The sequence below is a fragment of the Gigantopelta aegis genome, unplaced genomic scaffold (genome assembly GCF_016097555.1).
Source record: "Gigantopelta aegis isolate Gae_Host unplaced genomic scaffold, Gae_host_genome ctg5418_pilon_pilon:::debris, whole genome shotgun sequence".
Classification (NCBI taxonomy): domain Eukaryota; kingdom Metazoa; phylum Mollusca; class Gastropoda; order Neomphalida; family Peltospiridae; genus Gigantopelta; species Gigantopelta aegis.
The window spans coordinates 3,655-16,689 of NW_024534400.1; the positions used below are offsets into that span (position 1 = coordinate 3,655).

General features: G+C 41.9%; 1 protein-coding gene across 1 annotated transcript; it reads right to left on the reverse strand.

Annotated features, from left to right (window-relative positions):
- Positions 1–1,185: 1,185 nt before the first annotated feature.
- Positions 1,186–8,306, reverse strand: LOC121366362. The gene is made up of 4 exons (XM_041490841.1): positions 8,277–8,306; positions 3,476–3,621; positions 2,810–2,973; positions 1,186–1,516 (listed from the first exon to the last, which is right to left on the reverse strand). The coding sequence occupies exons 2-4, from the start codon at positions 3,589–3,591 to the stop codon at positions 1,263–1,265; spliced, it is 534 nt and encodes a 177-aa protein (XP_041346775.1). The 5' UTR covers positions 3,592–3,621; positions 8,277–8,306; the 3' UTR covers positions 1,186–1,262.
- Positions 8,307–13,035: the final 4,729 nt, after the last annotated feature.

Consider the following 13,035-nt stretch of genomic DNA (forward strand, 5'->3'; position numbering starts at 1 on the left):
AAATGTGTATGATAAAACACAACAGAGCCAGATTAAACAAGCGTTCTGAGAAATGTGTATGATATAAACACAACAGAGCCAGATTAAACAAACGTTCTGAGAAATGTGTATGATATAAACACAACAGAGCCAGTTCTGAGAAATGTGTATGATATAAACACAACAGAGTCAAATTAAACAAGCGTTCTTAGAAATATGTATGATACAAACACAACATAGCGAGATTAAACAAGCGTTCTGAGAAAAAACCCAATGATATAAAAAAACAGAGCCAGATTAAACAAGCGTTCTGAAAAATGTGTAAGCGCCACAACAGAGCCAGATTAAACAAGCGTTCTGAGAAATGTGTATGATAAAACACAACAGAGCCAGATTAAACAATCGTTCTGAGAAAAAATATAAACACAACTTGATAACGAAATGTGTATGATAAAGCTATACACAAAATTTCATCTCAATATATTGAAATTTTGCAACAACAAAAAAGGGCCGTTGAACAAATTTGATTATCTCCTAACTTCAAGTGCTATAACACTGAAAAATGGGTAAATTGATCTGTAGCCTTATATGTTAAAGCTATACACACAATATCAGCTCAAAGCTTGATACAAACATTGCGTCTGAAACATTTGGGGCGGACAAAGAAAAACAAAAAATATATAAAAAAATCACCAAACTAAACAAAAAAACAATTAAATCCGAAAAATAAATTTTCGTATCTCCAAAGTTTAAGCGCCATATCTCTGTCAGAAATAAGTAAAACGTCATGAAAGTCAGACTTGATAACGTACGTGATAAAGCTATACACAAAATTGAGGTATTGCAACAACAACAAAAAAGGGCCGCTGAACAAATTTTATTATCTTCTAACTTCAAGGGCTATAACACTGCAACAATGGGTAACTTGATCTGTAGCAGTATATGTTAAAGCTATACACACAATATCTGATCAATATCTTGAGGCATTGCGAAACAAATATCCGGACAGACAGACAGACAGACAGAAGGACGGAGATGAAACCTATAGTGCCCTCCGACTGGGCCGGTAGGGGACTAATAAGTTCGGTTTTGAGGGACGAGAGATGAAACCTATAGTGCCCTCCGATTGGGCCGGTAGGGGACTAATAAGTTCGCTTTTGAGGGACGAGAGATGAAACCTATAGTGCCCTACGACTGGGCCGGTAGGGGACTAATAAGTGCGGTTTTGAGGGATAAGATTCCCGTTTTGAGAAGTTTCACTGTATAAACACAACGTCTGTCAATTAACGTGCAAAATTACCAGAACCACAATCTTTGTCGTAGTGTTCAAAATTCAACTGGTTCTCCAAACTGGGGGTGTCCGTGTAGTACATGAAGCAAACCTCATCATTGTGGATGTAGTCAATAGTTTTGCACCGGGTCTCGTTGTTGCAAGCATTCTTACACTCGTCCACTAGTGTCACTTCGAACAGTTGCTTATTAAACAAACCGCCGGCCCATTTTCCTAAGGTTTGAATGTATTTGCAACTTTCTCCCCCTGTGAAAAAAGAAATCCCAAGCGACTAAGCATACTCAAACACATTCATATTTGCACACAAGACAAACACACAAAGATCACAAAGAAGATCAAAGACACACACACACACACACACACACACACACACACACACACACACACACACACACACACACACACACACACACACACACACACACACACACACACACACACACACACACACACACACACACATTAATATCAACTATTAGACCACAGACATCCTAGTTAAGTATATATATATATAACAAAAGACACGAACACTCACATATATACTCTTTAAAAAAACTAAGGTAACTCTAATAAGAATTTATAATTGCCAAAATTGTAAGGTATATTAGCTGTGGGGAATGGTTATATGATTATAGTGAATTAATTCCACAAACATTACGTAATGGGGAAACACTCGTGGGGCTATTTCTCAAGAATCCACTGTTAACCGTGTATTCTCCAAATTAATCCATTATTCATTTTTTTTTAAATCACGTGACTACTAAATTAACTTCTATTTGATCATTGTTTATGAAAATATTGGTTAAAATGGCAAATAATAGCCTATTTACAAAACTAATAACCCAAAACGGTAGGATCCTTTCGGATCTAACCTGAATGATTTGGTCAGGAAAACCCCAGCAGTGGATAGTTGGCATTAAGCGTGATGCATGTGCTAAACGTGTAACCTCTGATTTCCGATCTAACCTGAATGATTCGGTCAAGCAAACCTCAGCAGTGGATAATTGGCATTAAGCGTGATGCATGCGCAAAACGTGTAATCTCTGATTTTGTATTTAGTTTCCGACAATCTTCGTTGTGTTCCGCCAGAATACATTACTATCACTAGTAGCATGTTTATAAGGCTTAAATTACATTTTCATTTGATGATGAGCTAATGCGTTGTACTTGTTTACAATGTACAAGTTCTGTTCTGTCATAAAAAGTTTTAATAGCATTGTTTCACAGGTGTTCATTCATGAAAAATAATCTACACCTTAAACAATAGTGTGACGTCACAGGTATAGATTAACTTCGAAAATAGACTAGAGCTCGTCCCAATAACCGTTATTTCTCAGAGGTACGTGCAATTTGGGGATTATTAAAATGTAATTCGTGGCATTGCAAATACCAGGATGACAATAGACACTTCGGAGGTACGGAAATGGATATTCTAAACAATAAAGTATAGTAAATGTCTGATTTCAATGATCACAAAAAGACTATAATAATGAGAAATACGACGTAGTTTAAAAACTTGGGTCTGTCACTTTAACAAACCTGGCGCTTTTTCTCTGTTTACGTTAAACTGGAAGGTGAGCTGGTCATTTAGAGGCACCACAGTGGAGCTGGATACAACAGAATCATTCTTCAGCTTGATCACAAAGTCTACAGCGTCAGATGCGAGGTCAGCCGTGCCGCTGATAGCCTGCTCCTTCGTGTTTCTGTAACAGATCAATGTACAAACTCACACATATATGTGCTTGCTGTTGTTGTTGGGTGTGGGTTTTCTGTTGTTGTTGTTTGTTGTTGTTTTTTGTGGTGTTTTTTTTTATGGGGGGGGGTGGGGGGGGGGGGTAATTATTGATTGATTTATTATTATTAATATTATTTGTATTGTAATTGTGTATTTCCTGCTAGGAAAACGGAATACTAGTAGGAAACACGCAAGTGGAATACACACACACACACACACACACAGAGACAGAGAGACAGAGACAGAGACGAGAGTAGAGATAGACGCGAGAGTGCGCTTTCTACGAGAGTAGTTTGAGACAGACAGACAGACACACACCTACGCCAGTGGTTTGTTTTGTTACTTCTAATATCAATAAATATTGTTGTCCATTTCGGGAATTTTCGTTTACTTCGGAGCAAAAATCAATCCCACCCTCCATTAAAAAAAGAAATTGACGTCCGTACGCCTATGGGTATTACGTCACTCACCCATCAGAGTCTTGGCTTGTGAAGGCCGCCGTGACGTCAACTGTTCCTGCTCCACTTGAACACGTGACCGTCAGCTTGGTGTCTCGGTCGGTGATGTAGTTAGAGCTGTACTGCATCTTTATCACTCGGGTCCGATCACCACTTTCCTGTTATTGATCAAAATACCTCATTCATACACTTTTGATACCCCCTCTCCCCCCCCCCCCCCCCCAAAACAAATCCACCCAAAAAAAAAAAAAAATTTTTTAAAAAATAAATAAATAAATAATAATAATAATAATAATAATAATAATAATAATAATAAATACATTAAAAATTAAAACCTTACAAAATAGAGAGAAAAGATTTTGAGGGACTGTGAACTGGTCAAATCAGACGACAACAAAATGTGACGTCATTATTAAAGAAACATTTTGAGAGTACTACCAAACCAATGCATGTCTCCTACCGGGCCTAACAAATGTTCCTATCTCCTATCTTGAGGGCCATAACTCTGTGAACATCATCAAAATGGGTAAATCAACGTCAAGCTTCATCTGTAACAGTATACGATAAATCTATAAACTAAATTTCATCTCAATATCTTCAGGCATTACAAAAGCAAAAGTCTGTAAAACAAATTTGTATCTCTCCTAAGTTCAAGGTCCATAACTTTGTGAAAAATGTGTAAATCGACATGAAAGTCAAACTTGATCTGTAACAGTGCATGATAAAGCTATACACAAAATGTTAGCTCAATATCTAGAGACATTTGGGGAGGGGACGCCATGAAAACGATATATGTGACAGACTCGCGGATAGACAGACAGAAGGACAGATATGAAACCTGTAGTCCCATCCGGTTAAATCCGAGTGGGTGGAGGGGGGGGGAGGGGTAAAAAGAGGCCAATCAGCCTTGAGAACTCTATTTAATATTCAATTCTGTGACTAGTAGATGATAATGCACCCATACTTTAAAACTTTAAAATGTTAAAATGTTTTATTAATTTATTTATTTTTTATTTATTTTTTATTTTTTTGTGAATTGAATAAAAAATGAAAAGTGCTAAGTATATTGGCTACAACAAGACTCACTATTCACGCATCCTATTTCATTCTTTCTTTAAGCATTTGAAAAAGCAAACTTCAATTTGCATACAAGCATTTTATCATTATTGGTTTCTTGAAACAACACAAACTAGGTGACTTTCAGTGCATTTGCAAGATTTGGCGACACTTAATGAATAAAATGTTGATGTATATGCTGAATTGTGGCAGGGTGCTTCACAATACAAAACAACATGATAACCATTCTTTGCTGTTGCTATTGACCAGAAACATGAGGAGAATAATGTGTCTATGAAAGGTGGTAGCAGAGCTGGAGTCATCTATGAAGATTGGTCAAAAGTTGAAATATCTCAGACACCATGAATAGACCAAATACACACAGAAGACATTTCTGAGAAATATCAGATTGGGACATATGGAAAATATATTTAAAGAAAGCAGCAAATAGATGAGGCACTGAAGTCCAAGCTTTCAATGATATGATGAACAGACTTATTAAGATTGGCAATGACAAGTATGGTATATTTATGAAGGAATGGCTTGTTTCTTAGATCGTTTCGAGATGAATAATCTTTTCTTCAAATGACTTTTAGTTTATAATAAATCCAAAGAACAACAGCATCTGTCTTGAAGGAAGACTGTTCCAGGCTTTATTACATTTCTTGTCAAATACAGACACATTTTGCTTTAAGTAGGTGATGCTGTCAGTGAAGGACATTCTAAAATCCAAATACACACAATGGACAGTTTTCTTTGTTCTAGCATAGAGTAGCATAGAGCTGGAAAGTTTGTTTTGTTCCATGACTGTCTAGTGGATGTCAAACATTTGGCCATATAATCTAAGAGAAAACCGCTATAAGTTTTCGTTTTGGGTACCAGGCGCGGGGCACTGGCTGAGGCAGGAAAAACCAATCAGAGCTTGGGTTCACCAAAGGGATTCAATCCTTCGACTCAAGCATCTCAGGTGAACGCTGTACTTACTGAGTTAGATCCTGCCCTCAAGGACAGGTAGAAGTCAGTGTGGACAATTCTACTGTAGGCCATTAATGCATGTCAAGGCTTTTCTATTATGTAGAGACATGTCAGTATGTTACACAAGCAGATCCTGGTGGTACAGGGGGTGTAACCACTTTTATGACATACTAGTATTTGCTGTATTGTGACAGGCTGCATGGTCGAAAACTATTTGTTATTAACTCTTTTAAACAAATATTTTGCGTCAAAGATTAATTTACACCTGAACACGCATGGGGGGGGGGGGGGGGGGGAGTAATGATCAAATATACAAAAGGTATACATGGAGCAGAGGTGATAAAACAAATCCTCGATTTTGAAAAAACCCACTTTATGGATGGTCTCCAATTAGCAGTCTGAAAAACCCATTTTACAGTGACAAGATGGCGCACATCTCTCAGCAAAAAAAGGCCATTAACATGTTTTATGACTCTGTATACCATATGCATACATAATATTATCCAACTTATCTGTACAATACTCACCAAAAGCTATCCATTGATTTACTACATGTCTATGTTCTAAAGAAAAAAATCCACCTTTCACATTGATGCTATAAGTCATTATCTTGTCTGAATCGGGTGAGCATTTCACATTTGGTTCCAAGGATGGAATTTTCACTAATTAGCATTTGACCTCTTCTTAAGTGCACTTTCCCGCAATAGTGTTTTTCTTAAATTGGTAATTCTGAATCAGATGAGCATACTTTACATTTTACATTTGGTTTCAAGGATGGAATTTTCACAGCAATTAAATCCCTAATTAGCACTAATTAGCATTTGACCTCTTCTAAAGTGCACTTTACCGCATTATTTTTTTTTCTCTCTTAAATTGGTAATTCTGAATCGGGTGAGCATACTCTACATTTTACATTTGGTTCCAAGGATGGAACTTTCACAACAATGAAATCCCTAATTAGCACTAATTAGATTCTTTCTTAAGTAGCCTTTCCCGCAAAATATTTTTTCTTAAGCAGTGGATTTGGGCTCAGTGACATGTCCTCTAACAAACAGCAAAGGAATTTCGGATGGAACTTTCACAACAATTAAATCCCTAATTAACACTAATGAGCATTTGACCTCTTCTTAAGTGCATTTTCCCGCAATATTTGTTTCTTAAATTGGTAATTCTGAATCGCGTGAGCATACTCTACATTTTATATTTGGTTCCAAGGATGGAACTTTCAACACAATTAAATCCCTAATTAGCACTAATTAGAGTCTTTCTAAGTAGCCTTTCCCACAAAATATTTTTTCTTAAGTTGTGGATTTGGACTCAGTGAGATGTCCTATAATAAATAGCAAAGGAATTTTGGATGGAACTTTCACAACAATTAAATCCCATTTTGGGGGTAATTTCAGTAGCGCCCCCTATTTACTCCCGCACTATATTTACTTAAGAATTGGGTTTCTGTAGTCGGTTAGGGTCCCTCTACACCTCAACCACCTCAAACCTTTTGGAACTCTCACAACAATTAAATCTCATTTGGCTGCCGGTCTAATAATGTATATATGACTGTCGGGGTTGACTCTCCCACAAGATATCTCTCTAAAGACCGTGTTGACAGTGTCAGAGTCGACTCTACTTCAACATGTCGGAGGTGATTCCGTCACCGGATATATGTTTATAGACAGTGCGGACCGAACGTGTCGGAATTGACTACACCACAAAAAAATCTGTTTATAAACAGTACTGACCGTTTCGGAGGTGACTCCATCACATGCTATGATTGTTATAGACTCTTTGTAAACAGTACTGACCGTGTTGGAGGTGATTCCATCACAGGCTATGATTGTTATAGACTCTTTATAGACAGTACTGATCGTGTCGTAGGTGACTCCATCACAGCCTATGATTGTTATAGACTCTTTATAGACAGTATTGAGCGTGTCGGAGGTCACTCCATCACAGGCTATGATTGTTTAGATAATACTGGCTGTATTGGGGATGTCTCCACTACAAGCTGTGACTGTTTGTAGACAGTGCTGACCGTATCGGAAGTGACTTCACCACAGGTTATAATTGTTATATACTCTTTATAGACAGTACTGACCGTGTCGGAGGTGACTTCATCACAGGATATGATTGTTTAGATAACACTGGCTGTATTGGGGGTGACTCACCTACAAGCTGTGATTGTTTATAAACAATACTAACCGGGTTGGAGGTGACTTCACCACAGGCTGTGATTGTTTATAGACAATACTAACCGGGTTGGAGGTGACTCCACCACAGGCTGTGATTGTTTATAGACAATACTAACCGGGTTGGAGGTGACTCACCTACAAGCTGTGATTGTTTATAGACAATACTAACCGGGTTGGAGGTGACTCCACCACAGGCTGTGATTGTTTATAGACAATACTAACCGGGTTGGAGGTGACTCCACCACAGGCTGTGATTGTTTATAGACAATACTAACCGGGTTGGAGGTGACTCACCTACAGGCTGTGATTGTTTACAGACAATACTAACCGGGTTGGAGGTGACTCCACCACAGGCTGTGATTGTTTATAGACAATACTAACCGGGTTGGAGGTGACTCCACCACAGGCTGTGATTGTTTATAGACAATACTAACCGGGTTGGAGGTGACTCCACCACAGGCTGTGATTGTTTATAGACAATACTAACCGGGTTGGAGGTGACTCACCTACAAGCTGTGATTGTTTATAGACAATACTAACCGGGTTGGAGGTGACTCCACCACAGGCTGTGATTGTTTATAGACAATACTAACCGGGTTGGAGGTGACTCCACCACAGGCTGTGATTGTTTATAGACAATACTAACCGGGTTGGAGGTGACTCACCTACAGGCTGTGATTGTTTATAGACAATACTAACCGGGTTGGAGGTGACTCCACCACAGGCTGTGATTGTTTATAGACAATACTAACCGGGTTGGAGGTGACTCCACCACAGGCTGTGATTGTTTATAGACAATACTAACCGGGTTGGAGGTGACTCCACCACAGGCTGTGATTGTTTATAGACAATACTAACCGGGTTGGAGGTGACTCACCTACAGGCTGTGATTGTTTATAGACAATACTAACCGGGTTGGAGGTGACTCACCTACAGGCTGTGATTGTTTATAGACAATACTAACCGGGTTGGAGGTGACTCCACCACAGGCTGTGATTGTTTACAGACAGTACTAACCGGGTTGGAGGTGACTCCACCACAGGCTGTGATTGTTTACAGACAGTACTAACCGGGTTGGAGGTGACTCCACCACAGGCTGTGATTGTTTACAGACAGTACTAACCGGGTTGGAGGTGACTCCACCACAGGCTGTGATTGTTTACAGACAGTACTAACCGGGTTGGAGGTGACTCCACCACAGGCTGTGATTGTTTACAGACAATACTAACCGGGTTGGAGGTGACTCCACCACAGGCTGTGATTGTTTACAGACAATACTAACCGGGTTGGAGGTGACTCCACCACAGGCTGTGATTGTTTACAGACAATACTAACCGGGTTGGAGGTGACTCCACCACAGGCTGTGATTGTTTACAGACAATACTAACCGGGTTGGAGGTGACTCCACCACAGGCTGTGATTGTTTACAGACAATACTAACCGGGTTGGAGGTGACTCCACCACAGGCTGTGATTGTTTACAGACTAACCGGGTTGGAGGTGACTCACCACAGGCTACTAACCGGGTTGGAGGTGACTCCACCACAGGCTGTGATTGTTTACAGACAATACTAACCGGGTTGGAGGTGACTCCACCACAGGCTGTGATTGTTTACAGACAATACTAACCGGGTTGGAGGTGACTCCACCACAGGCTGTGATTGTTTACAGACAATACTAACCGGGTTGGAGGTGACTCCACCACAGGCTGTGATTGTTTACAGACAATACTAACCGGGTTGGAGGTGACTCCACCACAGGCTGTGATTGTTTACAGACAATACTAACCGGGTTGGAGGTGACTCCACCACAGGCTGTGATTGTTTACAGACAATACTAACCGGGTTGGAGGTGACTCCACCACAGGCTGTGATTGTTTACAGACAATACTAACCGGGTTGGAGGTGACTCCACCACAGGCTGTGATTGTTTACAGACAATACTAACCGGGTTGGAGGTGACTCACCACCACAGGCTGTGATTGTTTACAGACAATACTAACCGGGTTGGAGGTGACTCCACCACAGGCTGTGATTGTTTACAGACAATACTAACCGGGTTGGAGGTGACTCCACCACAGGCTGTGATTGTTTTTACAGACATTGTACTAACCGGGTTGGAGGTGACTCCACCACAGGCTGTGATTGTTTACAGACAATACTAACCGGGTTGGAGGTGACTCACCAACAGGCTGTGATTGTTTACAGACAATACTAACCGGGTTGGAGGTGACTCCACCACAGGCTGTGATTGTTTACAGACAATACTAACCGGGTTGGAGGTGACTCCACCACAGGCTGTGATTGTTTACAGACAATACTAACCGGGTTGGAGGTGACTCACCAACAGGCTGTGATTGTTTACAGACAATACTAACCGGGTTGGAGGTGACTCACCAACAGGCTGTGATTGTTTACAGACAATACTAACCGGGTTGGAGGTGACTCACCAACAGGCTGTGATTGTTTACAGACAATACTAACCGGGTTGGAGGTGACTCACCAACAGGCTGTGATTGTTTACAGACAGTACTAACCGGGTTGGAGGTGACTCACCAACAGGCTGTGATTGTTTACAGACAGTACTAACCGGGTTGGAGGTGACTCCACCACAGGCTGTGATTGTTTACAGACAGTACTAACCGGGTTGGAGGTGACTCCACCACAGGCTGTGATTGTTTACAGACAGTACTAACCGGGTTGGAGGTGACTCCACCACAGGCTGTGATTGTTTACAGACAGTACTAACCGGGTTGGAGGTGACTCCACCACAGGCTGTGATTGTTTACAGACAGTACTAACCGGGTTGGAGGTGACTCCACCACAGGCTGTGATTGTTTACAGACAGTACTAACCGGGTTGGAGGTGACTCCACCACAGGCTGTGATTGTTTACAGACAGTACTAACCGGGTTGGAGGTGACTCCACCACAGGCTGTGATTGTTTACAGACAGTACTAACCGGGTTGGAGGTGACTCCACCACAGGCTGTGATTGTTTACAGACAGTACTAACCGGGTTGGAGGTGACTCCACCACAGGCTGTGATTGTTTACAGACAGTACTAACCGGGTTGGAGGTGACTCCACCACAGGCTGTGATTGTTTACAGACAGTACTAACCGGGTTGGAGGTGACTCCACCACAGGCTGTGATTGTTTACAGACACTCACCAACAGGCTGTGATTGTTTACTAACCGGGTTGGAGGTGACTCCACCACAGGCTGTGATTGTTTACAGACAATACTAACCGGGTTGGAGGTGACTCCACCACAGGCTGTGATTGTTTACAGACAATACTAACCGGGTTGGAGGTGACTCCACCACAGGCTGTGATTGTTTACAGACAATACTAACCGGGTTGGAGGTGACTCACCAACAGGCTGTGATTGTTTACAGACAGTACTAACCGGGTTGGAGGTGACTCACCAACAGGCTGTGATTGTTTACAGACAACACTAACCGGGTTGGAGGTGACTCCACCACAGGCTGTGATTGTTTACAGACAACACTAACCGGGTTGGAGGTGACTCCACCACAGGCTGTGATTGTTTACAGACAATACTAACCGGGTTTTGGAGGTGACTCCACCACAGGCTGTGATTGTTTACAGACAATACTAACCGGGTTGGAGGTGACTCCACCACAGGCTGTGATTGTTTACAGACAATACTAACCGGGTTGGAGGTGACTCCACCACAGGCTGTGATTGTTTACAGACAGTACTAACCGGGTTGGAGGTGACTCCACCACAGGCTGTGATTGTTTACAGACAGTACTAACCGGGTTGGAGGTGACTCCACCACAGGCTGTGATTGTTTACAGACAATACTAACCGGGTTGGAGGTGACTCCACCACAGGCTGTGATTGTTTACAGACAATACTAACCGGGTTGGAGGTGACTCACCAACAAGCTGTGATTGTTTACAGACAATACTAACCGGGTTGGAGGTGACTCACCAACAGGCTGTGATTGTTTACAGACAATACTAACCGGGTTGGAGGTGACTCACCAACAGGCTGTGATTGTTTACAGACAATACTAACCGGGTTGGAGGTGACTCACCAACAGGCTGTGATTGTTTACAGACAATACTAACCGGGTTGGAGGTGACTCACCAACAGGCTGTGATTGTTTACAGACAATACTAACCGGGTTGGAGGTGACTAACCACCAACAGGCTGTGATTGTTTACAGACAATACTAACCGGGTTGGAGGTGACTCACCAACAGGCTGTGATTGTTTACAGACAATACTAACCGGGTTGGAGGTGACTCCACCACAGGCTGTGATTGTTTACAGACAATACTAACCGGGTTGGAGGTGACTCCACCACAGGCTGTGATTGTTTACAGACAGTACTAACCGGGTTGGAGGTGACTCCACCACAGGCTGTGATTGTTTACAGACAGTACTAACCGGGTTGGAGGTGACTCCACCACAGGCTGTGATTGTTTACAGACAGTACTAACCGGGTTGGAGGTGACTCCACCACAGGCTGTGATTGTTTACAGACAGTACTAACCGGGTTGGAGGTGATTGTTTATAGACAGTACTAACCGGGTTGGAGGTGACTCCGCCACAGGCTGTGATTGTTTACAGACAATACTAACCGGGTTGGAGGTGACTCCACCACAGGCTGTGATTGTTTACAGACAATACTAACCGGGTTGGAGGTGACTCCACCACAGGCTGTGATTGTTTACAGACAATACTAACCGGGTTGGAGGTGACTCACCAACAGGCTGTGATTGTTTACAGACAATACTAACCGGGTTGGAGGTGACTCCACCACAGGCTGTGATTGTTTACAGACAATACTAACCGGGTTGGAGGTGACTCACCAACAGGCTGTGATTGTTTACAGACAATACTAACCGGGTTGGAGGTGACTCACCAACAGGCTGTGATTGTTTACAGACAATACTAACCGGGTTGGAGGTGACTCACCAACAGGCTGTGATTGTTTACAGACAATACTAACCGGGTTGGAGGTGACTCACCAACAGGCTGTGATTGTTTACAGACAATACTAACCGGGTTGGAGGTGACTCACCAACAGGCTGTGATTGTTTACAGACAATACTAACCGGGTTGGAGGTGACTCACCAACAGGCTGTGATTGTTTACAGACAATACTAACCGGGTTGGAGGTGACTCACCAACAGGCTGTGATTGTTTACAGACAATACTAACCGGGTTGGAGGTGACTCCACCACAGGCTGTGATTGTTTACAGACAATACTAACCGGGTTGGAGGTGACTCACCAACAAGCTGTGATTGTTTACAGACAATACTAACCGGGTTGGAGGTGACTCCACCACAGGCTGTGATTGTTTACAGACAATACTAA

Bases quoted from the DNA above. Each gene is read 5' to 3' on its own strand.
- LOC121366362 (XM_041490841.1), bottom strand. From the start codon at position 3,591: ATGCAGTACAGCTCTAACTACATCACCGACCGAGACACCAAGCTGACG. The intron at 2,974-3,475 runs GTGAGTGACGTA...GATCTGTTACAG, and splicing joins ACAAGCCAAGACTCTGATGG to AAACACGAAGGAGCAGGCTA. The intron at 1,517-2,809 runs GTTTGTTAAAGT...CTTTTTTCACAG, and splicing joins AAACAGAGAAAAAGCGCCAG to GGGGAGAAAGTTGCAAATAC.